At 54.4% G+C, this 24,304-nt stretch overlaps 2 protein-coding genes across 2 annotated transcripts; both read left to right on the top strand.

Moving 5' to 3' along the window:
- Positions 1-1,579: 1,579 nt before the first annotated feature.
- On the top strand, positions 1,580-6,285 carry MLN (motilin). The gene is made up of 5 exons (XM_077789020.1): positions 1,580-1,620; positions 2,035-2,160; positions 4,067-4,189; positions 5,330-5,615; positions 6,209-6,285. Exons 1-5 carry the CDS (start codon positions 1,618-1,620, stop codon positions 6,283-6,285), a joined length of 615 nt encoding a protein of 204 aa, XP_077645146.1. The 5' UTR covers positions 1,580-1,617.
- A 4,812-nt stretch (positions 6,286-11,097) lies between these two features.
- Positions 11,098-22,881, top strand: LEMD2 (LEM domain nuclear envelope protein 2). The gene is made up of 9 exons (XM_021542648.3): positions 11,098-12,481; positions 13,619-13,659; positions 14,790-14,865; positions 16,078-16,154; positions 16,799-16,878; positions 18,589-18,734; positions 19,656-19,757; positions 19,840-19,942; positions 20,988-22,881. Exons 1-9 carry the CDS (start codon positions 11,116-11,118, stop codon positions 21,136-21,138), a joined length of 2,142 nt encoding a protein of 713 aa, XP_021398323.3. The 5' UTR covers positions 11,098-11,115; the 3' UTR covers positions 21,139-22,881.
- The last annotated feature ends 1,423 nt before the right edge of the window (positions 22,882-24,304 follow it).

Below are 24,304 nucleotides of genomic sequence, written 5' to 3'. Positions count from 1 at the left end.
AGAAACTGAGGCAGCCTCAGCTGTGGGGCCACCAGGAACAGCTGAAGAACCTGGGGAGGGAGAAGAGGGGATCTGCCTGGAAACGAGAAACTCAGAAAACTCCAGTGCAGATAACAACATTCCCTGCCTGGGAAAGCCGTTTCCATGCAGGCCAGGCAGCCGGGCAGGGTCACAGGTGAGTGCCTGCAGTGCCTGGGTGGGTTTATAAAGGGAGGAGAAGCAGCAGGAGCACCCAGGTGTGTCAGGAGGGAGAAGAGCTCCGACCGCCAGTGTCCCGTGGCTGCACTCCCAGGTAGGTCTTGGCACCTCTTGGCCACAGAAGAACCAGCTCAGAGGAGGAGGAAGGAACAAAATCGATGCTGAAACAAGGGGGAAGTTGCTTTTCCCTCATCCCCATCTCAGGAGCACCAATTCCAGCAGCTCCTACCTCCTGTGGGCATCTGGCACTGCCACAGAGCTGTGCCCTCTGAGCATGGGGAGCTGCTCTGAGCAGGCAGAAAATGACTCTCAGACAAGTCCTAGAGCCAGGAATGGCTGGATTTTTTGGGAACAGCTCAGTAGGTGAGTGTCCTGTCCTGTTGCTGTGCCAGCTGCCCACCCCTCCTGCCCCCACACTGGCACTTGGCTGGGTTTTGGGGGGTGAGCAGAGCTGTGTGCCCACAGTGCTGATGCTGAACTCGGGATCCTCCTGCTTTTTTCTTTTCCCTTTGGAGCTGGGAAGCAAATCCACCGAGTGCTCCCTGCCTGGAGAGGTGCTGAGCTGGAGCTCTCAGGGCTGGAATGCAGGTCCTGCTTGCCAAGCAAGGGAGGGCTTTCAGCAGGGACGTTTCTGAGTGGAGAGGTCTGTGTGGGTGTTTTTCTGGGAGAAGAGGGAGACAATCAATTCCCAGTGGGATTAGCCAAGAGGAGATGAAGGAAGTGACTGGGTGTATTTTCTTTGTATTCAGCAGTATTTTATTTATTTATATATTTACTGCAGGGATAGAATAAATGAAAAAGCGCCAAAGATTGATGCTGCTGAGGTTGCATTGCAAGGGCAGAGCCTGAGAATTCCTGCTTGGAGCCCTGCAGGAAACAGGGCTGGGACACCCTGGGACATCCCAGGGCAGGAGGTGGCTCTGCTGGTCCAGTCTGGGTGGGCAGGGGGAGGTGGCACCAGTGCAGTGCCCAGGGAAGGGAGAGGAGAGGATGTGACTGACAGGGGCTATGGAAAGGGAATATTTATTAACTTCCACTGGCCCTTGGTTCAATCCCAGCTGATATTTATGGGAAATCTAATTCAGGAGTCAAATCTAACTTAACAATGTCTTCTCAAGAATGTCCAAACCAAGAGGTTGCTGAAACTAATTAAGGATCCAGCTCCAATCAGGTGAAGAAGTTAAGCTGTAGGACCAGACTTCATTAAGTCTGTCCAGAGAGACTATTTTAATATTTAAAGAGAACATTCAATGTTTACATAAGTCCTTTCCTGATGTGAAGCCATAGTTAGATCACTTCAGAGGTGGTTTTTAAAGCCTTTTATTCCAGGCTCAGAGCCAGGCTGGAAAACGCCTTTCCCATTTCCCTTGGACTCAATGAGGCTTCTTAAAAGATCCAGTCCACCCAGGAAGGTTTCCAATGGTGAGGAAAATCAACCCAAAAATTAAAGAACCGTCTGTGTGAAGGTTTTTCTCTTTGCAGCATCTCTGTCTGCCGTGCTGGCGTTGGGATTGATGGGTTTGTTCTGGATGTGTTCAGGTCTTAAACCAACACAGCTGCAGGGCTGAGGCTCGAGAACTCGGGGAGGTGGAGCAGGGCTGGGCTTGAAATCCCTGGAGATGTTACTCGAGAACAAATCTGTTTACACAAACAGCTTTGAGAAGGGAATTGCCAGTCAAGGCACTTCTATTCTCAGCTCAGGAGCAACTGCAAGAGTAAATATCCCTGAGGTGGGCTGGGGCTGAGCTGGGTTGCAGCTGGTGTGGAGCCAAAGGCGTTTCATGTCAAAGCTCCATCTCCATCTTGCCCTGATGTCTCCTTTCCCGTGTTGTCCAGGCTCTCGGGATGGTTTCGAGGAAGGTGGTGGCCAGTTTGCTGCTGGTGTCCCTGCTGTCCGTGCTGGCTGAGCAGACCCAAGGCTTCATGCCCTTTTTCACCCAGAGCGACTTCCAGAAAATGCAGGTAACCCCTCCGGAATGAATAAATCAGGAAAGGTTTCTCCTGCCCTCATCCCCCAAACTGCAGTGACACTCTGACATCCTTCTCCCAAAATCCACGCCTTTGGGAGGAGGCAGAGGGAATTTTTAAGGTGTGAGGTAGAAAGGAAGAGCCTGGACGCCCCTGCCAAAGGTCTGCCACTCCTGTGGGGGCGTCACCTGCAGCCCCTGCGGGTCCTTTCCCTTTCCTCGGTGCTGGAATTCTTCCAGAGCAGCTGCAGCCTCCCATCAGTTCAGTGATGGCTCTTTTGTTGTAACAAATAATTAACCATCCCCCGGCTGGTTGTCACCTCTGGGACGTGCCGAGAGAACGTTTTTTCCTTTTGAAGTGAAACAAATACCGTTGAAAGGTGTCAGGCAGGCTCAGAGCCGGCAGCTTCTGAAACACAGCCCGGTGAGCTTCCCCCGCACTGCCGAGCCCCTGGATACCGGGAGAAATCCCATTTCCAACACCCACCCCTGGATAACAATTGCTTTTTGTGGGCAGCACAGGCATTCCTCAATGTCCTTGAGGAGGATGGGGACCCACGTGGGCTGTGTTTGTACTCCACAGCCCTTGTAGCTCCGTGTCTGCCAGGGACTGGGGTTTTGGGATGAGCAAAGGGGAAATCTGTCCCCAAAGGCTGTCCCTGCCCCTCCTGTGCTCACACGCTGGGCACTGAGCACGGCCTGTGCCACGTTTGACACGTCCTGCTGTGTCTGTCCTATTCCAAAGCACCTTTGGCTTTTTCCAGAGGGTTCTGAAGGCAACTGAATAAATGGAGATGGGCTGACATTACAGACCTGCAGAACGGCTGGGAAAACGTGACCGCTCTGCACATGCAGGGTTCAATTTCCTCACAGTGCTCCAGCACAGAGCCAGGCCAAGTTCTGTGGGACAGCTGGGGCAGGTCCTGGTGCTGTCAGTCCTGCGGGCAGGTCCCGGTGTTGTCAGCTCCCATGGACAGGTCCCGGTGCTGTCAGTCCCGTGGGCAGGTCCCGGTGCTGTCAGTCCCATGGGCAGGTCCCGGTGTTGTCAGTCCCATGGGCAGGTCCCGGTGCTGTCAGTCCCGTGGGCAGGTCCCGGTGCTGTCAGTCCTGTGGGCAGGTCCCGGTGCTGTCAGTCCCATGGACAGGTCCAGGTGTTGTCAGCTCCCATGGACAGGTCCCGGTGCTGTCAGTCCCGCGGTCAGGTCCCGGTGTTGTCAGTCCCATGGACAGGTCCCAGTGCTGTCAGTCCCATAGACAGGTCCCAGTGTTGTCAGTCCTGCAGGCAGGTCCCGGTGCTGTCAGTCCTGCGGGCAGGTCCCGGTGCTGTCAGTCCCGTGGTCAGGTCCCGGTGCTGTCAGTCCCATGGACAGGTCCCGGTGTTGTCAGTCCCGTGGGCAGGTCCCGGTGCTGTCAGTCCCTGGGCAGGTCCAGGTGCTGTCAGTCCCGTGGACAGGTCCCAGTGTTGTCAGTCCCGTGGACAGGTCCCGGTGCTGTCAGTCCCGTGGACAGGTCCCGGTGTTGTCAGCTCCCGTGGTCAGGTCCCAGTGTTGTCAGTCCCGTGGTCCGGTCCCGGTGTTGTCAGTCCCGTGGACAGGTCCCGGTGCTGTCAGCTCCCACGTCCTGCTGACAGAGTTCCCCCACCACACGTGGCTCCTGTTCACTGCAGACCTTCACACCCTGCCCCATAACCTGACCTGACCTCGCCCGCAGCACTGCTGAATTTCAGTCCCCAAAGGCCACTCAGGTCACAGCTGATGGGCCCTTCCCAGCAGGATTCAGCATCCTGCTGGTTCTGTGCCCAGCACCGTGGGTTCCTGGCTGTTGGGACAGCACAGAGTTTGGGTTTAGGTTTGCTGCAGTCCCAGCATCACCAACTGCCCCCTCTGCTCTCTGCCCCGAAGCTGCAGGAAAAGGAGAGGAACAAGGCAGGGCAGAAGAAATCCCTGAGCTCGCTGCAGCAGCTGGAGGAGGAAGGTTTCTCTGAGCAATCTGGTGTGGATGTCAATGCAGCCAAGACCCTCCAGGTATGTGGAGCCATTTGACTCTGAGAAGCCCACGAGGACGTGCAGGGGACGAGGAGTCCAAGAGGCGTCCTCTGCCAGCCTGCCTGCTTACATCAGAGAGAAGTTTTAGCTCCATCCCAAATTATCTTGGTCGTTCAGCAGCCAGGTCACCCCTGAGACCCAACAGCTTCTCCCTGAGGAAGGTGGGAACGGCTCGAGGTCTCTTTGGCAGGCAGTGAAGCCCAGCCAGGTGCAAGGCAGGAACTCCCAGTTCTGCTTCAGCTCCTGCTTGGTGGCACCTCTGACCCCACAGTTCTCTGCACTGGCAAAGCCTTATTTAAAATCTTGGCCTCGAAGTTTGTACACAGAGCAGAAAATGGGCAATTTGAGGGATTGAAGTGCCAGGCTAAGCCCTCAAAGGCAGACTTAACTGGTGAGCCAAGTCTGAAAATTGTGCTTTGCCACTTGAGCACAGGCAACTTTTTCCAGTGTGGGCAGCCACTCCTGCAGGGAGCTTGGCTGTGCTCTGCCTGCAAAAGGAGGGTGCAGATCCCCCAAAACAGGGACAGATCCCGTGGGACAGGCAGCAGGATCAGCCAGGCTGGAATTTGTCCAAGGCACAGCTTCATGTGCAGCTCCTCCTGCACTCGTGATGCTCCAGCACTCGGTAACAGGATTTAAACAGCAAAATGCCCAGTTCAAAGTGTGAAATACCCAGCACATCCCCACGGCTGGCCAGCACCAGAACAGAGCTCCTTGCTTCAGGCACAGCTGGCTCCGAGTGCAGCAGGCTGGAGCAGGACCACAGCTCGTCCTCAGCTGTTGCTAGGGCAGGAGCTCTGCAGGCTCAGGCTGGAAGGGTCCATGTGCCACACAGTGGAGGATTAGAAGGTTCAGAAATTATTTTCTTTGCAGTCCCTGCTGCCAGGAGGTGCCTTTATCTGGATTTCTGAGCCAGCCCACGGGTTATGCAACAGCACTGTGAACGACTCAAGAGTGTGCCGCCTTCAAAATGTTGCTTTTCCCCATATGAGGCTCATCTTCTTCCCTCCAAACCCTAAACCTTCCACTAATTCGATCCAAGTGGGGTCAAAGCACCCCAACCTCCCCCCCTCTGCTCCCTCACCTTTTTTGTTTTGACTTCTCTGGTTTCCTCCACAGCAGGCCCTTCCTGTCAGAGCTTGGCTTACCCCAAGGCAGCTGGAAAAATACCAAGATGTCCTGGAGAAACTGCTGGCAGAGCTGTTACAGGACACCCCAGATGGTACTGTCAGAGGGTTGATTTCTGCCTTGGGAATTCTGCCTTTCCTTCTTCTCACCAGCTCATCAGCACAGAGATATTTATATTCCCCAGAAGGGTTTTTGTGTCATGTTTGCTCACTTGTGGAGCCCTCAGATCCCAACCGCTCCCGTGTGCACCCTTCTGGGAAGGTTATTCCCTTGTCAGGTGCTGCCTGTGCCCCAGAGCTGGTATTGACTGGAAGCAGCACCACAACCCTTCCCAACAGCTCTGTTTGCCACTTCCCTGCTCCTCCTCCTCCCCAAAAAGTCCTCAGTCTCCAGGGAACAATTTCCAGCAGAGTTTATAACAGCAATGGTACCTGCGAGGCAGCTCAGCATGTGCAGCCAGCTTGGAACACCTCGCTGCCTGCACGGGGGCTTAACACTGACACTTAATTACACTGCAATTTGCTGCAAATCCTCCTTTTCCTTTGGGAGATCGTGTGTGGGAATTGCAGCAGCAAATATCCAGGGGCAGGCTGTTGTGCAGCTCTTCCTGCCTGCAGGATGAGGGATGGTGGGATGGGGCTGTCCCCGTGCCTTTGCCTTTTCTGGGATGTTTAAGCCCAGGAAAGGGGGTCCCACTCTCCCTGTGGGATTGCTCTGCTCTGCCTGTGCTCATCCCAGTTTGCCTCTGAGCTTTCAGCCGGGGAGCTGAGGAGGAGGAAACAACACATAAAGCTCTGGAAAGACTGAATGCCAGATTTAAGGACACTTGTGCTTTTCTCTCTTTTCTATTTAGCTGACTGATATCTGCAGGATCAGAAGCGAAAGCGCTGGAGCTGCTCAAGCTGAAAGACTCCACTTATGTAAATGAAATTTGTCAGAGAGATTAACGAAATCTGAGGTGAGATAATAAATATGCAGCGTAATTAAAAAGTAGGATTTGTGTCTTCTGTCCTGCAAGCTTCTCAAACAGATGGGGAGTGCCCAGTGTGGGAAAGAAGAGACAGGAAAGGCTCCAGGTTTTGGTGAACATCCCTGTTTTCCTGAGCACTGCTCTGAGAGTCCTGTGAGGAGCTGAGGGAGCTGGGCAGGGGCTCAGCCTGGAGCAAAGGAGGCTCAGGGGGAATTTCTGGCTCTGCACAACTCCTGACAGGAGGGGACAGGGATCCAGGGGGATTTGGGATCCAGGGGGATTTGGGATCTCATCTCAGGGAACAGGGACAGGAGGAGAGGGAACAGCCTCAGGCTGTGCTGGGGAGGCTCAGGTTGGACACCAGCAGGAATTTCCTCATGGGAAGGGTTGGAAGGGGCTGCCAGGGGGGTTTGGAGTGCCCATCCCTGGAGGTGGCACCTGGAGGTGGCACTGAGTGTTCAGGGTGGGGATTGGGCACAGCCTGGACTCAATGATCCCACAGGGATTTTCCAACCTCAGGTATTCTGCGATTCTATGAAAGTACGTGGAAAAGCCCAGGAAATCAATCTTTGAGGAGGATTAAGTCTTATCCCTCCATTTTAGCAATGAGGGAAACTGAGGCAAACCTTTACCAGATCTCCTGGCAGAACTGGTGAGACAAGTGGGGGGACCTGGGTGTCCCTAACCCAGTTCCCTGCTCCAGGAGGGTGCTCTGGCACACTCCCACACTGCTGGAGAATGCAGGAGCCCTGATGGGCAGCCCCTCTCTGTACCCAACCCCTCCTGTCAGCCTGGAGCTATAAATCCACCAGCACAGTGAGGAGCAGCTGTGCCAGGCACAGTGTGAGGGAACTCACTCTGCCCTTTCTCCTGCCTTTCAAACACACCCCGAGGTGAAATCCTAATTCCACTTGAACATCCTGCTCTCCATTTCCATACCTTTGGCTTGTCTGAGAGCTACTCCTCTCTGCTGGCAGCAGGAAATCCAACATATGTAAAGTAGGGATGGATGAGATCAATGGTATGTACGTGAATATATCCAATTCCAATCCAATTTTATCCTCTCAACCTAACAGGACTTCTGTTCTCACTGAGCTCATTCCAAGAGCTCTGTTTGTGCTGGAACAACACCCCTCGGAGCACTCTGCCATAAGCAGCCCTGGGGAGAGGAGAAAGCTCCCAATGGGTAATGGAACAGGCAGCGTGCAGTGGATTACAGCTCTAATGTTTGATCCAAAGGCACACTCCTTGTCCAGGGACTGATCAGCTCCGGGAAGCTCCCAGTATTGCTGAGGCAGTGTGAGCTCTGGAAGCTCTGTAATGACTCTGAGTGGGAGGGAGATGGGAAATAACACATTCCATTAGGCTGGGAGTGAGAGCAGTCTGGGCTGCAGGAGCTCCATCTGCACAGGGGCGATATCCATGGAAGAGCTGGCATGGGACTCGCAGGAGGAGCTGTGCCACATTTGGGACATTTACACCAGTGTGCAGCAAGGTCAGAGGCTTGCTGGCTTCAGAGGGCACCTCTTGCCTTGTTACTTCACAGACACCCAAACCTTTACTCCAGGTTTGATTTTGCCACATGGAAACAAAAGAGAATTCCCCCTCGAGGGGTAAACTACCCCCAAACCCCCTCCATAAGCTCCAATGCAGGTCAGAGCTGTCCCCCCAGTGTGCCCTTTCCCCAGCTCCTTCTCTCCCAGGAGAACACCTCCCCTGTGCCACCTAGGAAGGAAGGTTTTCCAATGATGGAAAGAAAGAAAGTGAACATGAGCCTCTTGGATTTGCTCCCTGGACCATTTCCCACTGGGGTGATGGTGGGGCTGACACGGTGGAAAATTCCAGAGGGAGATCCACCAGCAGGACTCTGCTCCTACCCTTGGACCCAGACAAGCTGCATCAGCAAGGGCCAGTCTTGAACCCAGCCATGGATTCTACCAGTGGCTTGTCCCAGTTGTCCCAGTTATAAATGAGCTTGGGATGTAATGGCTGGTTGTGACAGAGACCACAGGAATAATTCCTGTCCTCTCCTGCAGCACCAACTGTGGTGTCCAAACAGGCACCAAAGTACACCTTCAACTTTTGGGAGTAAATTCCTTCCACCATCAGGGACCTGAGCAGGAGAAGCAGAAACGTTTCCACTGGAAAGAGATGGAGGGACCCCAACCAGGCCCCTCCAGGCTGCCCAAGCTCTGGCTTTGGGTAAGAAGGAAGTGGTCTCCAGGTTTCAGGGCAGATCTCCATTTTCCCCTGCCCTGGAAGGTGCTTTGGCAGCCAACAGCACCCAGGTCACACCTGCTGGCAGGCAGGAGGAATCTGCTGCTCCAGAAACCAAACAAGAATTTCATGGTGGGATGAGCAGCCCAATAGCTGGGGAGAAGAGGAGGGAAGGGAATGGAGTCACCTCTGACTTCCTAAGGAACCGGGCAGGCGGCTGAGGGCTCTTGGGTCACACCTGTGCTGTGGCTGTCAGTGACAGGGTGACAAACAGGCACAGCGGGCTCCCAAGAAAGCCCTGACACTTCCCTGGGTGCCATGCGCAGGGCTGTCACCCAAAAGCCACGGCTAAGGAGGTGGCTGGGGACACGGGGTTTCAGCAGCCCATCAGTCAGCGGTGGAAGGGTTCAGCTGCGGGGTTTGGGGTGCAGCCATTCCCTGCTCCGGCACGGATCCCTTCCCAGGGCTCTGCTCACGCCAGCCCTGTCCCCAGGCTGCCAGAACCGGAGCGGGCGTCTGCTCCTCTGGCACAGGAGCCGCTGCCAGCAGCTCTGAGGCAGCTTCTGGGTGCGCAGGGAAGGTGGAGGCTGTCCCCCCGTGCTGTCCCAGCTTCCCACAGCCAGCTCCGGCTGTTTCCAGCCAAGAAACGCTTTTTGCCGAGCCCATCTGCAGCCTCGGCACCGCTTGGTGCTCCCAGAGCCACGAGGATGATGAAGGGGCTGCAAAAATAGAAAATACACTGTCAAATTCAGCATTGGCACTGTGGGCAGGGGATGGGAACAAAGATTGCCCGTGGGGGATATAGGGTCTGACACGTCTGTTCCTGCTGCCTTCCCTGTGGGGGCCAAATGCCTTCCAGGGAAGGCAGAGATTCTCCCATGGGGAGGAAGGCAAGGGGTGGTGGATTTCTCTCCACAAAAAATAGGCACCTGATCCTGCTGAGCTTTGCTGCTGCCAACCTCCTTCTGAGGAGGAATCACAGCTTTTCCCCCATCCTCCAGTTGTCCAACACCAATCCCATGTCCTCCCCTCCAAAGATTGTGCAATGGGGCTGCTGGGCCTGGGGTAATTCCCACGATGGGCAGAGCCACAAGTTGAAAGGATAGGTTTGGGCTTTTGTTGCTGTTTTCTCCAGAAAAAGGTGAGTTCATGTAATTCCAGGTTTGCACCAGCTCAGCCAGCGTGCAGCTGCATGCCCAGGCAGAGCTTCTGCAAAGTGAGAGCTGTGAGCTCACAGGATCTGTGTGATAGGAGCAAATTGGAATTTTTTATTTACTTTAGACCCCTCTCCACATCATGAGCTGGCAGAGGAGCACAGAGGAAGCTCAGCTTAGCGCGTTCACACTTCCCAGCACAGCTGAGTTTGCTCTTTTAATGGGCTCCCTGGCCTCTGCTGAGGATGTATTTGCTGTTGCCAACCTGATGAACAAATCTCAGCATCTCGTTGCTGCTTTCTTGGATAAATTGGGAAGAGTGATGTGAGCTTTGGGGACCTGCTAAGGAGGAGAGTTCCTGAAAGAAGGAATAGGGACAGGACAGGATGCTCATGCTGTGCCAGGGGAAGGTCAGGTTGGACATCAGGAGGAATTTCTCTGTGGAAAGGGCTGTTAGCATTGCTCAGGGAGGTTTGGAGTCCCCATCCCTGGGGTGTCCGAGGAAGTTTGGACATGACACTCAGGTGGAGATTGGTCACAGCTTCGACTTGATGGTGTTGGACGGATTTCTCAGCCTCACTGACTGGGATTCTGTGATTTATGTCGGGAAGAGCTTAGCTCCTTCAGCTTCGTGCTCCTCTGGAGCCTCCTTCTCCCCACAGGTGCCATTCCCAAGGGACCACGGCGTGTCCCCCACGCCAGTGTCACACATCCATCACCAAACCCGCGGCACACAGCCAGCCCTCAGCACCTCCAGCACCGCTGCTCCACTACCTTTCATTAAATTCCAACATGACGCCACCATATTTCAGCCGCTTTCATCGCTTTCTTTAGCGGCGGCAGCAGGAAAAAGCAATTACTGTTCATCACAGCTGTGCCAAAATAAATTTGCAAGTCAACGCTTGGGTTTGCTGTTTTAGGTGTGGGGTGTGGAGAGATCCCCCCTTTCCCGGGAAATATTTCATGGATCTGGATCCTGGTCCTGCCTGAAGTTCTGGCAGAGCTCAGCAACTGGGCAGCGATGATGGAAACGCGTGTGGGGGTGGCAGTGGCTGGGAAAGGGACGTTTTGTAGGAGAATGGCCCTAAAAGTGTTAGAACATGGGGGTGAGCGAAGCGGGACTCACTCCCACACGGGAGCAGCCGCACACAGCGATGGGGGACAACCCCTCGTCGACACCGGCTCGTCCCGCAGATGAAGCAGCTTTCGCCTTTTGCTTTCCCCGTTTTTTCCGTTTTTTCCTGAGGGAGCAGCGCGGAGCGGGAGCGGCTCCCCCAGCACACGGAGCCCGCGCCCCGCTCGCCCTTCCCAACATGGCGCCCGCCCCGCGCCGTTCCCCACACGCCCTCCCCAACATGGCGGCGCCGCCGGCTCCTCCCAAGATGGCGGCGGCGCTTCCCGCCCGCGGGGCGCTTCCGGCGGGGCCTGGCGCGGCCATGGCGGAGCTGACGGACGCGGAGCTCCGCAAGGAGCTGCTGGCGCTCGGCTACCGCCCGGGGCCCATCACCGCCACCACCCGCAAGGTCTACATCAAGAAGCTGGGCTGCCTGCGGGCCGAAGTGGCGGCGGACCGGCGCAGCGGCCGCACCGCGCCGCCCAGCCCCGGCCGCTCCTCCGCCAGGCCGCCGCAGGCCTCGCCCTCGCGGCAGCGCTCCGGCTTCACCGGCGGGGCCGCCCGGGAGAGTGAGGAGGAGGAGGAGGAAGAGGAGGAGGAAGAGGAGGAGGAAGTGGGGCGGCCGCCCACGTCCCGCTGGGGGGCGTCGGGAGAGAGCGGCGGGCAGGCCTGGGGAGACCCGCGGGGGTCCCCGCCGGGCCGGGCCGGAGCCAGCAGGGTTGAGGGCGGCTCCTCCCGGGACAGCCTCGGGAGGCTGAGCCCTTCGGAGCAGTGGGGCACGACTGTGGAGAGAGGTGGCGGTGGGCTGGGAACATCCCTGGCCGGGCACGGGGGGCTCAGTTCGCCCTCGCAGTGGTACACGTCCATAGAGAGGAGCGGCGGCCTCGGGGCGGACAGGGCCGGGGCGTCCCGCTGGGAGACATCCAGAGATGTGGCAGAGGGGCTGGGGGCGACCCTGGATGGGTTTCGGGGCTCCTCACTGCAGTCGGGCGCTTCAGACAGGAGTGGGGGGCTCAGCAGTGGCCTGAGACCCACCCTGGACAGGTTCCGGGGGTCAAACTCCACATCCCAGTGGAGCCCCTCGGCAGAGAGGAGCGGGGGGCTCGGCAGCCGGGCTGACTCGGGCTTGGATGAGGTTGGGGGGCTGAGCTCCACACCCTACTGGGGCTCCTCGGCAGCCTCCAAACCCATTCCCAGAGAGGAGAAATCCAGGAGCCATTGGTGGACATCGGCAGGGGGAATTGGGGCGCAGAGCTCCCGGGCTGCCTGGGACACAGCCGGGGAGAGGAGGGGGCTCTCCTCCGACAGCTGGTGGAGCCGGGAGAGCGAGGTGACCCCCAGCACCCAGTGGGGCTCCTCGGCGGCCCCCGGGAGGTTCAGCAGCCTGTTCAGGAGAGGGAAGGAGGACTCGGCTTCCAGCGTAGAGCGGGACGCGGGCGGCAGGGCTGGGGGGCTGATCCGGCGCTTCCCGTGGCGGGCGGGCAGCGATGGGGGGCACGGAGTGACCCCGCGTGCCGCCCTGCTGCGCTCGGCGCCCCGGCAGCAGCCCGAGCGCAAGGGCAAAGGCCTGGAGTATTACCTGTCCCAGTTCCTCTGCCTCGCCAGCTTGGTGCTGCTGCTGATCTTTCTGGGCATCCTCATGGTGAAGATGGCTGGGTCAGGCTGGTTGGACGGGAGAGAGGAGAGCTGTACGTGCATTGGTTTAATTCTCATTTCAATGTTATTCCTCACCTGTCTGCCTGCTTTCTCTTTATTGCTTCCATTCCCATCACATTTATCATTCTCATTGCCATAACCTGACATCTCTTGTTTCTGTCCCTTTCCCCTGTTCCTGTGGGGACCCTTGTTAGCCATGGGAATCCAAACAAAAGTTTGCTTTTTCCAAACGAGTTTGGCCTTCAGTCCCTCAGAACCATGGGGTTTATGTGGAGTGCCATTCCTGCTGGGCCAAGGATGGATTTTATGGTGTGACACGAGGTCTCCGTAGTACCTGGGGTGTGTTTTTGATGTTCCCTCTGCCAGCACGGCCCTTCCCAGTCTTTGTTCTGTCAAGGGGGAAGTGCAGAGATCAATTCAGCACTTCAGGTGTGGCAGAGTGTGTCTCTCTCTTTTGTGACAAATGAAAAGGAGTTTCCCCAGCAACTGGCTTTTAAGGCAGAGTTCCCCAGCTGGAACAGTTGGAAATGGGGATATTTCAGGCTTTGAGCTGAACAAAGAAGGGTTTGAGGACTGTTTTGGGAAGGTGCTGGTCCTGGGCACACTGTGCCCGTGGTGTGGGCTAGGAAAGCTGCTGCATTCCCAAAGCCAGGGTAAAGCTGCCCATTGTCACTGGTTTGTCCTGTTCCAGCTGTGACAGGAGCTCTGCAGGCAGGAATGTTGCCCAGGTTTGAGTTGTGCCACAGGTGCCAGGAGCTGTTCAAGCCCTGCAGAGCCCAGAGCAGCAATCAGCCCTCCAAGGGGGGGTTCATTTTCCTCCCTGGCTGTGCTGGGATATTTCAGGTGACCCTGGTGGGCAGCAAGAGCCAGCACTGGGGTGCAAAGATCAGCATGAAGCTTCTCCTCAAACAGGAGCTGTTCAAACATCCAGCCCCACTTTTCACCCCCCAGCTGAACACATTCATCAGCTCCATCACTGGTGTGTTCTTCCTCAGGGCTGCTCCCAAAGCAGCTCCTGGAGGGGCTCTTTGCACCTCCAGGTGCTGCCAGGGGGAGATGAACAATAGCAGAACCAGGCTTTAAGTTGAGCCCGCTTTTAAAAAGATAATTATTTTCTTGATCAAAGCTCTTGTTTGCAGACAGCTAACTCACCCTCTTCTCTCTCCTAGTTAATCTCTTGCCTGTGGATTGTGAGAAAAGAACGGATGATGTAAGCATTTATTTATTTTTCCTCAATCTTGTGAGCTCTCACAGAACAGTGATTATTCTAGGTAGTCGATTCTACCCATAACAGTATCACTGTAAAATGATTAGTTCTGTCGTTTTACAGAAAAATTGGGACTTGATGAGATGGAATTAATGGGCCAGATTAAGTTAGGAGTGTGTATGAGACTCTGAATGATAAAAATTTAAATTCCCAATTATGTGAATCAATTTCTTTCTTAACAGTTGTACCAGCAGTGGTATTGGTTTGCAATAAAGCTGTTTTCAGCTTTAACAGTCTAAGATTTAATCCAGCTAATTCCCTGAGCTCCACTGTGCAGTGCCTGCACAGCCCTGCTCCCTCTGTCAGGATGGATTTTGGGAAAAGCTGGGGCTGCTCCATCCCTGGGAGTGCCCAAGGCTGGGTTGGATAGTGGATAAATGGCAACCTGGGATAATGCCAGGTGTCCCTGCCCAGGGGATTGGATGATCTTTTCCAACCCACACCATTCCAGGATTCCATATGCTGGTTTGGATGGGATATTGGGAATAAATCCTTTCCTGGGAGGGTGGGGAGGGGCTGGGATGGAATTCCCAAAGAAGCTGTGGCTGGAATTCCCAGAGAAGCTGTGGCTCCCCATCCCTGGGAATGCCCAAGGCCAGGGCTTGGAGCAGCCTGGGATAGGGGAACGTGTCTGGGATGGAACTGGGTGAACTTTAGAGGTCCCTTCCAATCCAAATACTCCATGATTAGGAGGGAGAAGGTTTCCTGTTGGGTTCTGAGTTCTGGTGTGTGGGAAGTTCTGGAGGTGATGCATCCATCTGTGGTGGGTCCGAGGCTGGTGCTGCAGGCTGGGCTGTGGGTTGGTGGCACTTCCGAGAATCCCAGAATCCCAGACTGGTTTGGACTGGAAGGGACCTTAAAACTCATCCAGGTCCTCTGGGCAGGGACTTCCAGAAGATGCTCAGGATCAGTTGTGCTGGAATGTTCCCCTGCTCAGGAGATTTGGCTGGAGCTGGTGGTGCAGGACTGAGCCAGACTCCAGTGCTGTGGTTCTGCCTGGTGCCTGGAGCTGCACTCCCACTGTCCCCGTGCCAGTGCTGACGTGTGTCCCTGTCCCTGTCTGTGCCCTGCAGTTCTGCCAGGCCAAGCACAAGGATGCGACCATGGCTGTGCTGCACGAGCTCTACAGTTACCTGTCCGTGCAGGCAGGTGAGTGCCAGCACATCCCCACCCCTGCTGAGCCTGCAGGAGCTGCCTCTCCCAGCTCCTGCTCACTTCTGTCCCACTCTGGAGGGGTTTATGGAACAGGCAGTTCCCTCTGAGGAGTTCTGAGGCAGGCAGGGAATAGGAAAACAGGGGAAGGTGGGTTTATTTTTGTTCTGAGTGGTGCTTGGCTAATGCACTCCTGTCACCCTGCCTGGGTGAGTGGGCCTTGTTTGTACTTGAAGTGTTGGAAGATTCAGGTAGGATTGGTTGGGTTTGTTATTCTTTTCTACCAACAGCTTGAAATTGTCATCAGGATAGAGGCAGGAGTGTAAACTGATGTGTTCTTACACATGAAGTGTCCTAAGAAATTGTCATTTCTGCTGAAATGTGGCGGCAGACGTGTGAGTGCCTCTCCTTTTCCTCACCACAGAATGGGACAGGCTCTCTGAGATGAGGAGCTGACCCAGCACAGTCCCTGCTCCAGGAGTAAATCCAGCTCATCACTGTATTTTGGGATGGAGTAGGCTGCTAGAAATCCACTCTTTGAGCAGGGACTTGTTCAGCAAGATTCACAGCAGTGGTAATCAGTACAAGGGTTTCAGTTCCATTTTCTGCATTTCAGACCTCAAGGCTGGAGCCTTTGGATACTGAAGCTGCACAGAATTCCTAAATCTTTTCAAATCTGTCTTTGGATTTCCACCAGATTTACTTAGCACATTTGTTTAGTCAACTCGGTGAGGCAAGATTTAGAGGATTTAGTGCCTCGCCAGCATTTCTCTGCCTGGGTTGGAGGCAGAGCTGTGATTTCAGCTCCTTGGAGGCATTTTGAACACTAATCATTAGCTCCACACCTGATACCTGGTGGCAGCTGTGGTTCTGTGCTCTGCAAGGGGCAGGAGCAATACTCTCCCCCTCATTGTGTGTTCAGCAGCTCTGAAGTGTCAGCTTTGATTGCCCTTATCCAGCAGCAGCTCTGAAGTGAGAGGTTTGATTACCCTTATCCAACCTCTGTGCAGTGGCTGAGCATTTTATTAATAGTCATCTGATCTGCCTGCAGTATAAATCTCACCCTGGAATCATTTTGCTGAGGGCTGGGGCTGATTGGAAAGGAGAGCATTTCTTGGTGTGCGTTCAGAGCCTGGTTCTGAGCTGTTCAAGGGCTTTTTTTTTTTTTTTTTTACAAACATGATTTTTCTGTTTGACTTTTCTTACCAGGTAATTTTGAATGTGGAAACCCTGAGAACCTAAAAAGCAAATGCATTTGGGTTAGTGAGGTGAAGGATCACGTGCTGGTGAGTGGGCTCTGAGCAGCTTTGTTACAACCCAGTGCTTAGTCTCTTATAAAGCAATAAATAATAGACACTAAAACAATTCACCATCCATTTTGCTTCCTCATCCTGCTTTGATTCTCTCCAATATCTCTCACTTCCCCTTTGGCCAGTCCTGTTCTCAGCAGTTCTTTTGAAAATAATTTTCTCCTCCATCTCTGATTCACCCCCTGTAAATCTTAATGGTTTGTTGTTTCACTGGAGCCATCAGTCATGTGCAACCAGAAATTTCCCAGGATTGAGGGCTGGGCAGAAGAAGGATTTTCCTCTGCTGCAGAGTGTCAGGAGACAGACTGCTCTGATCCAGCATTCCATTTCTTTCCTGGTAACCTGTCAGTAAGATTATGTTGTATTTAGTGGTTAGCCCTAACAGTCTGGGATGGTGTTATTTCACAGAGTGCTTCATGCATCATCTACCCAGTCAGAAGATTTTAGGCCAGGCAGATCTTCAGGCTTAGTTCTCCTCCCTCCAGTTTGCAGAATCCTGATAAGAATTAACCTGGGGGCAGCCCCTATGAAATTAATTGCCCCACTGCTGTAATGAAATCATGTTGGTCAGTATTTTAAATGAATGGAGGGCTAATCTCCTTATGGCTTCCTTTGCACAGAATGTAACTGGCAGCTCCTCACAGAAGTTTGAAGCTGCCCTGCACTGGATACTGAACAGCAACAAGGATTTGGGAATTTGGTGAGCAGAAACCCCCTGTGTCAAAGTTAGGGATCTGCTGGTATGAACAGTAGCAGGGATTTGGGATTTGGGTGGGCAGGAGCCCACTGTGCCAAAGCTGGGGATCCGGGTGTTGGCTGGGGTGGAATTCGACAAGGTCAGTGGTGCTCGTTGGGCTGGGATTGGCTGTGGCTGGGCTTGCTGGGCAAATTTCCAAAGGAAAAGTACAGCCCAGGCTGTGGGACACTGTCCAGGGATGTGTTGCAGGTGAGATGGGCCTGGGAGGTCAGGGCTCCCTGTGGCCATCAGTGGTTGTGTTGTGCCTCCTGTGGCGTGGTCCTGGTGTCCTGCCCATGGTCCTGTGCCTGCAGCTCTTCCTTAACTTGCCCAGGTGGTCACTTTTCCCAGAGTCAGCAGCCATCATCACCTTCCTCTAGGAAGCGTGGGCTGCCTCCAGTCTGCTCTGACTCTAAAGCCTTAACAGTTGTTTGCATTTTCACGTTGCTAAATGTGTCTCTGATGAAGTGAATTGCAGCAGTTGTGGTGCTGGGGTTGGTGGGCAAGCTTGTTGGAATTCCCACTGCTCCATTTGCTCTTAAATATTCCTGCAGCTGCTGCTGTGATCCACGGATCAGACAGCATCTGCTGCTTTGATTCCTGGGCTGTGCAAATTCCCAGGACAGGGCACGGCTTCTTTAGGGGCAGGGCTGGATTTGTAGGTGGGCTGGGATGCAGAGTTTTCAAATTTTGTATTTTTATACTCCAGCACTTTTCCAGTCAGAAGCTGTGGTATACAATATCCTCCCACTTTTTATTTTGTTAAATAGCAGCTCTGCTGGCTGGTCCCCAAACTGCTGCACTTCCCCGGAGCCAGCGTGGCAGCATCCCCAAAACCCTGCCCCTGGCATTTTTAGCTACGTGAGATTATTTTTTAGTTGCTAGTCTGAGAGGCAGGACTGAAAATGAGCTTTGCACTGGGTGATTCTGCTGTGTGTTTGAAATATTTCTGTGGAATTTGGGTTGTAAATAAGAACAGGGGGGTGGGATCCAACCGTGTGTGTGCAGCTCCTGCAGAGCCCAGACCTGCCCGAGCTCTCTGCAGTTTGTGAGCTGAGCACCTGTAAATTGAGCAAACCTCTTTGTCTAACGGGCTGTTCATAATTAGGAGCTTAAAAAAGTACAATCCCCTTTGTTCCAGCTCCCCTGGATCTGCTGGCTGTCCTTTGGACCCCTCAGTGCCTGGGCTCTCTGGGAATGGCTCAGCATGGAGCGAGCCTGGGCTTGGGAGCAGCAGCGCTGCAGGGAGGGGAGCTGGGGGCTCTGCAGGGCTCTGTGCTGCTGCTCTGTCGCTCTTGGAGCTGCTCCTGCTCCCAGCCTGGGTCCCCCAGCTCCCACTGCCAGGGCTCTGACTCAGGGAACGTTTCCATGTCCGTGCTGGGAGGTGGGAATCCAATTCCCAGTTGAGAGGGGACCAAACCCTGGCTGAGAGGGGCTGTCAGAGAGGCAGTGCAGGGATGCTCAGCGTGCCAGTGGGAGCTGCAGCCCTGCTGCCTTCCTGGAGCCACATCCATCCCTGGCTAAGCAGCCAGTCCCCAAATGTTCTGGCAGGAGGCTGTTCCTGGGTGTGGGGGCATTTCCTGCAGCCGCAGTCTGCTCGTTCTCCCGGCCTTGATGAAAGACTGCAGTTGCAGCCTGCTCTCTTCAGTGAGTTTTGCTTCCTCTTCCCATCAGGTTGAAAGGCAGGGACCTGTCGGAGCCAGTTTCCAGCGTGGAGGAAGTGTTCTGCCTGGAATCTGCCCACCCCCAGATGGGGCTGGGCTGCCGCTTCCGCCGGGCCGTGGTCACGGCCATCACCAACCTCTTCTTGTTCTTCTGGGGTAAGTGGCTCTTGGGGCTCGGCTGCAGGGATGAAGCCCCTGTGATCACACATTCCTCAGCTACAGGAAACACCTAGCAGAGGTGAAATAAATCTGCTGATGAGTTAATGTCTAATTAACCTTTGTTCTGGCAGCAGAGGAGAGCCACATCCCTCCTCTTGTGCTGTGAGTGCTTAAAAGTTGCTTTAAATCAGGCAGCTGATGAGCTCTCTGGGTTTTCCTCAAGTGCCCATTATTATGGGCTGCAGAATAAGTGTGTTAACTTACCTTAAGGAGTCAATTTTTCTTTTTTTCTTGCTCTAAGCTCCCAAGTCCTCCAGCCTCTTTAATAATGACTTGTAGCATTTCAGGGTTGGAGGTTTTATTGGAATAGTCTGTCACGCCTCAGCTGAGACAGGGGTTTTACCCAGGGAGGTGATAACGAGAGCTGTGTGACTGCAGGAGTTTCTAATCCAACCTGACAGGGAGGGGGTGACAAGGGACAGTTCTGTTTATTGCAGACACTGAAGTTCTACTGGGGGCATTGTAACTGCTAAACCTTCCATACACATCTCCTTCATTTTGGGCTGCCACTGGAGCCCCAGGCTTTATTTCTCTATCCAGCAGCTCTCCAGTGAAACCTGACAGTCTTCCAGAGTGATCCTTGTAGGGGAGGCCTCTGGCAAAGCCTCCTCTGGGATTTGCAGACATGGGGCCCTGTAGTTGTGCTGAGGCTTCCCCACCACCTCATCCCACATCCACAGGTGCTGCAGGGGGGGAGCACCAAGGGGTTTTTGGGGTGCAGCTGCTGTGGGGAACGAAAGGAATCACTGGGATTCAGTTCCAAGCAGGCCTGGGTCACACTGTGAGATCTAAAACAGCATCCAGCAAGCACACAGCAAGCTGCCAGTTCCTGAGTCCCCTTTGTTTTTATTCTCCCAGGTCTGATAACCCTTTGGGGCATCCTGCTCTACCTCCGCTATCGCTGGCGGAAGATGGAGGAGGAGGAGCAAGCCATGTATGACATGGTGAAGAAGATCATAGGTAGGAGCTGTGGGAGCACAGGGGAGCCCTGCTCTGCTCCTGCAGGGTTGAGTTCTCACTGCTGTGTCCTCCTGTCCTCCAGCTGTTGTCCAGGACCACTACAAGGAATGGGAGCGGAATTTGGAGCGTTACCCCTACGTTGGCATCTACCACGTCCGGGACAGCCTGATCCCTCCTCAGAGCAGGTGAGCTGCTCTGGGCACTGCAAGCAGCAGGATGGGATTCAGCACAGCTCCAAAATGCATCCCTGGAGCTGCTCTGCAGGAGGAAGATGGAGCCTTTGGGTTGGGAGAGGCTTGGGCACAGCTCAGGCTGGTGCAGATCAGTGTGGCAGCCCCAGGGTTGTCACTTGTGCAGTGCCACAGTTGTGTTGTCCTTGTTCTGTCCAGCAGTACCTGGGTTTGGTTTGCTTGGACCTGGAGCATCAGGTGTCCTCTGCTTCATCTGCTGGGTGTCTGGTGCTGTCCCCTTTCCCAGCCATCCTACCTGGCTCTCCAGACCAGAGCAATTCCCATGAGCTGAGCAGGATATTGGGGCTCCTCTGCAGTGATTGTGTGCCTGGAAAGAGGCCAGTTGGAGTTGTGCAGCTGGGAAGGGAGCTGGAGTGAGATGATTTGGTTTGGGGCATTCTCAGGTTGGGTTTGGGGCACTCTCAGACAGGAATTGTTGTCAAGGTCGTTGCTGTGTGGGTGGTGGGGCTGAAAGGCTGCAGGGCTGGATCCTCATGTTTTGCTCCTTTTCTGCAGGGTTATTTATTTCTTGTGTTTTGGTTAAATGGAGCTGCTTTGTCCTCCTGTGAAGTGTTAAACATCCTCCCTCTGTATCAGAAACAGGATTCCTTTTCCTACAAGGGATGACTGCAGCTGTTAGAGCCATCCCTGGCTGTGAGATGCTCAGGACAGCTGGATCCAAAGCTGGGGTGAACATTGGGGTGTTCCCCTGGCTGAGATCTCTGTGTGCAGGATGGGGGAGGGTGATTTGCTCAGTGAGTCCCTTTGCAGCACAAATTGAGGCAGAAATTCAGGGCACTGCCAGAGCCTCTCATCTTCCCCCCAGGCAGGATTTGTGTGGCCATGCCCTGGTCTGCAGTCTCTAACCCAGGGTTTGTTTGATGCCCTTTTCTGCCTGCACAGGAAACAGCAGGCAGCCAGATCCACGGGCACACTTGCTGTAGGCACAGAAGCACAACCAGCTTGGGATTCTCATTTATTTTCTCGCTGTTCCTTGCAGGAAGAAGATGAAACGGGTGTGGGAGAGAGCCGTGGATTTCCTGGCCTCCAACGAGTCCAGGATCCAGACAGAATCCCACAGGGTGGCAGGGGAGGACATGCTGGTGTGGAGGTGGACTAAGCCCTCGTACCTGTCGGACTCGGAGCACTGAGGGCAGCAGAGGAGCAGCCCTGGAGCCGGGTGGGACACGGAGCCTGTGCAGCCCTCGGGGCCCTCGCTGCTGCTGGGAGGAGCAGGGCCTGGCCCAGGGTTGCTCTCACTGCTGAAACTCTCCAAACACACACGTTCGGGGCAATACTGGCTTGGAAAGAAGATGGGCTTGAGCTGGTGGGGAGCTGGGATTGCACCAAAATGAGCCTTCCACAGAGACCTGGCTGCCCTGGCAAGCAAACAACCTGCCAAGGATAACTGCACCCCCCTCTCCAGGGCTGGGGGGCTCTGCCAGAGCCTGGGGGTGCAAAATTTGACCTCAATTCTGCAAAGGCCAACTGGTGGCAGAGTCCATCAGGGAATGTACTGAAAGATAACATTTCCCATGGAAACATTAGGGTGGCAGTTGCAGGCGTGTCTTTGCGTTTGTTTTTATCAGTGCAGAGACAGTGAGGAAGCACTCGCTGCTTCCCAGCAAGGAAAATGTTTTGTGCTGGCTTCATCCATCCAAAACTGGGGAGAGGGGGAATTGGGGAAGGTGGGCTTGGAGAGAGGGGGGAGCCTGACGTGCCTTGGTGGTTTGGGCTGGGCTGGGGGTGGTGGAGGAGAGTTTGTGATCCTGTTGCATTTTTAAGTCTGCAGTCTGTGTGCTTTATTATTTTCTGGGGGCGTGGGGGGGAATTTGGGTGGAAAATAAAGGATATAGGAAGCTTCTAAAGGTGTTTTCCTGGGGCTGCTGCCCAGGACTGCTCTGTGGCTGTTACAGAGCAGCTTTGGGAGGGCTCTGAGGGCTCAGTGTTTGTGGCTGAGCTGGGCAGCTGCAGTGTCTGTGTTGGTGTCAGAGCAGGAGGTGCCAGCTCTGGGGCTGGCACTGTTCCTGCAGCCCCCCACGGGTCCCAGGAGCAGCCTGGCTCTGTCCCAGCCCTGCTGCATCCTGTCTCATGTCTGTAATCACTTGGTTGCTTCAGTTTCTGTTCTGTGAAGGAACGTTTCTTTCCCAGGAAATGGCACCAGTGCTCGGCAGAGGAGCTGCTCTGCTCCTCCCAGGGCTCTGCAGCAGCTGCTGGGCCTGCAGGACCCAAATCCTTTGCTGGCCTGGCAGGAGGAGTCACGGAGTGAAGCCAGCAGTGATTTGAGCCCCTGGATGTTGCTCTCCCCGAGGACATCCTGGGGCTGGGTGCTGGGATTGCTCCTGCCCCGGGCCCTGGGTGGCTCAGGGCGCAGCCCTGGGCAGCTGATGCCACCCCAGGTGTGTTCCTTGTGCCTGCTCACCTGGCAGAGCCTGCACCTCTCCCCACGGGGGTGGAGCAGAGCTCTCCAGGAGCAAAACCAGCAGATCTTTCCCGTTAAATGGGGAATATCCTGCATGGAGGTGGCTCTTACCCCAAATTTTTGGGTGTGGGTGTTTGGGCAGGAGACTCAACAGCTCTCTTAGGCAAGGACCAGCTCCTTGCACTGCAATAAATTGGGAATAAAGGCAACTTGATTTTTCCCACATGTATCATCAGTGCTGCCAGAGAAGATCTCTCAAACACCGGTGCCTCTGTTCTTAAACCTTTTTAAACTCTTGGTGGGGTTTGGGTGAGCTTTTTTAACCATCCAGAAGCAAAGAGTCAGGCATTGCTGTCATCCTTTTGTATTAAACCTGGTTTTGTAGAACAAACTTCAATGGCTTGGTGCTGTTTCTATGTTCCATTTAGCTCTGTAAAAAAATCAATATCCAAAATAAATTTATTACCAATAATTTACTACTTTTATTTGTGCTGAGACATCACAGACTGTCCCGAGTGCTTTTGCTTGGATCGAGTCCCAGCTCTCTGGGGTGTGGCAGGAGTGGTTCCCCACCACTGTGACCTCTGTGGAAAGGGGTGACTCAGTTGGGGTGAATTCATCTCCTCCTGTGGCTCTGGGTGCCAGAGGGGATTTCCAGTGGCACAGGAAGGGAGTGGCACCCTGGCCAGCAGGAGCTGCCTCCTCCTGGCTGTGGTTGTTGCTGAGATTTGGGAACAAAGGGGAGGGAATCAGTGCAAGGCTGATTCTCCTCAGGCCCCACATTCCTGGTGCGATGCTTTTATTGAGGAAAGGCTGCTGAATTCCAGCTGGAATCCGTTCCAGGTTAGGAAATGGTGCTGTTTGGAGCCACTCCATGTGCCAGGGGCTGTTGCTGTCTGATGGTGGCTGTGAGTGTCACCCACCGTGTCCCCTGTTCCATCTCCTCTCTCCAGGTGGAGCAGCCCCATTCCATGCCAGACTGGACTGGAATTCTGGCAGTTTTCCTGGGAAAAGCAGGTTGTGCCCCCCTGCCCTGCTCCCCTCCCAGCCCCCACTGCCAACCAGAGCTGCTGAGGGCCTTTTCCCACTTTTTTGCAAAGTAAATTTGTATAATGAACCACATTTCTATAAATAACACCCACTGGAGCTGCTGCACCCCTCCCTGTCAGGGAGGCAAACATGGCCCAGGGAGGCTCTGAAATGAACCCAGCTCTTCATCTTTTCCTTTCCTGCTTCCATTTAGGGCCCTTCCCACGGGATGTTTTTGCTGCTGCTGGCACCAGGGCTGATGCTGCAGGAGTCAGGGCATGGGGCCAGATCTGGAAAGATCCAGGGGAGCTGGGGAGCCAGGCCTTGGCAACCTGGGTCTTCCTTTCATCCGTGTCTTCCATCTCAGCCTCTGCCCTCGCCACCATTCCATCCCTCTGCTCGAGCCTGCTGTCTCCCCTCCAGTTCGTGGGCATTTCCACATCCACCTGAGATAGGGTAAAAATTTAACGGGGTAGAAATCCATTTGGATTTAGGTGAAATGTGCCACCTTGAGCTTGCTAAATGTGCTGCTTAGTCTGGTGACTGCAGCCCTAGCAAAACTACCCCAGCTAAAGAGAAAGAATGCAAATTTCCACACTAAAAGATAAGATAAAAAAGACTCCTCAGACCTTAAAACGGACAGGGCAGAGTGACCCAAGAGTTCTTTCTGTACTTTCTGACAAAAACTGAGTACAAGTGTAACTAGCTATACGTGTAATGCAAAATCAGCAAAATAAATATACCTATTGTGAAATTCTATGCATATAGAAATCAGTAAGGGTAATTCATCCGTGTTTCACACTGATCCTTATCCCCCAGCTGTGAGGTTTTCTTCCCCAGCATTTCCCCCATGGCATCCCTGGGGA

This window comes from Lonchura striata, chromosome 30 (assembly GCF_046129695.1).
Source record: "Lonchura striata isolate bLonStr1 chromosome 30, bLonStr1.mat, whole genome shotgun sequence".
Classification (NCBI taxonomy): Eukaryota; Metazoa; Chordata; class Aves; order Passeriformes; family Estrildidae; genus Lonchura; species Lonchura striata.
Note: the sequence above shows the minus strand (reverse complement) of the source record. Positions and strands in the feature narration are given on the sequence as shown.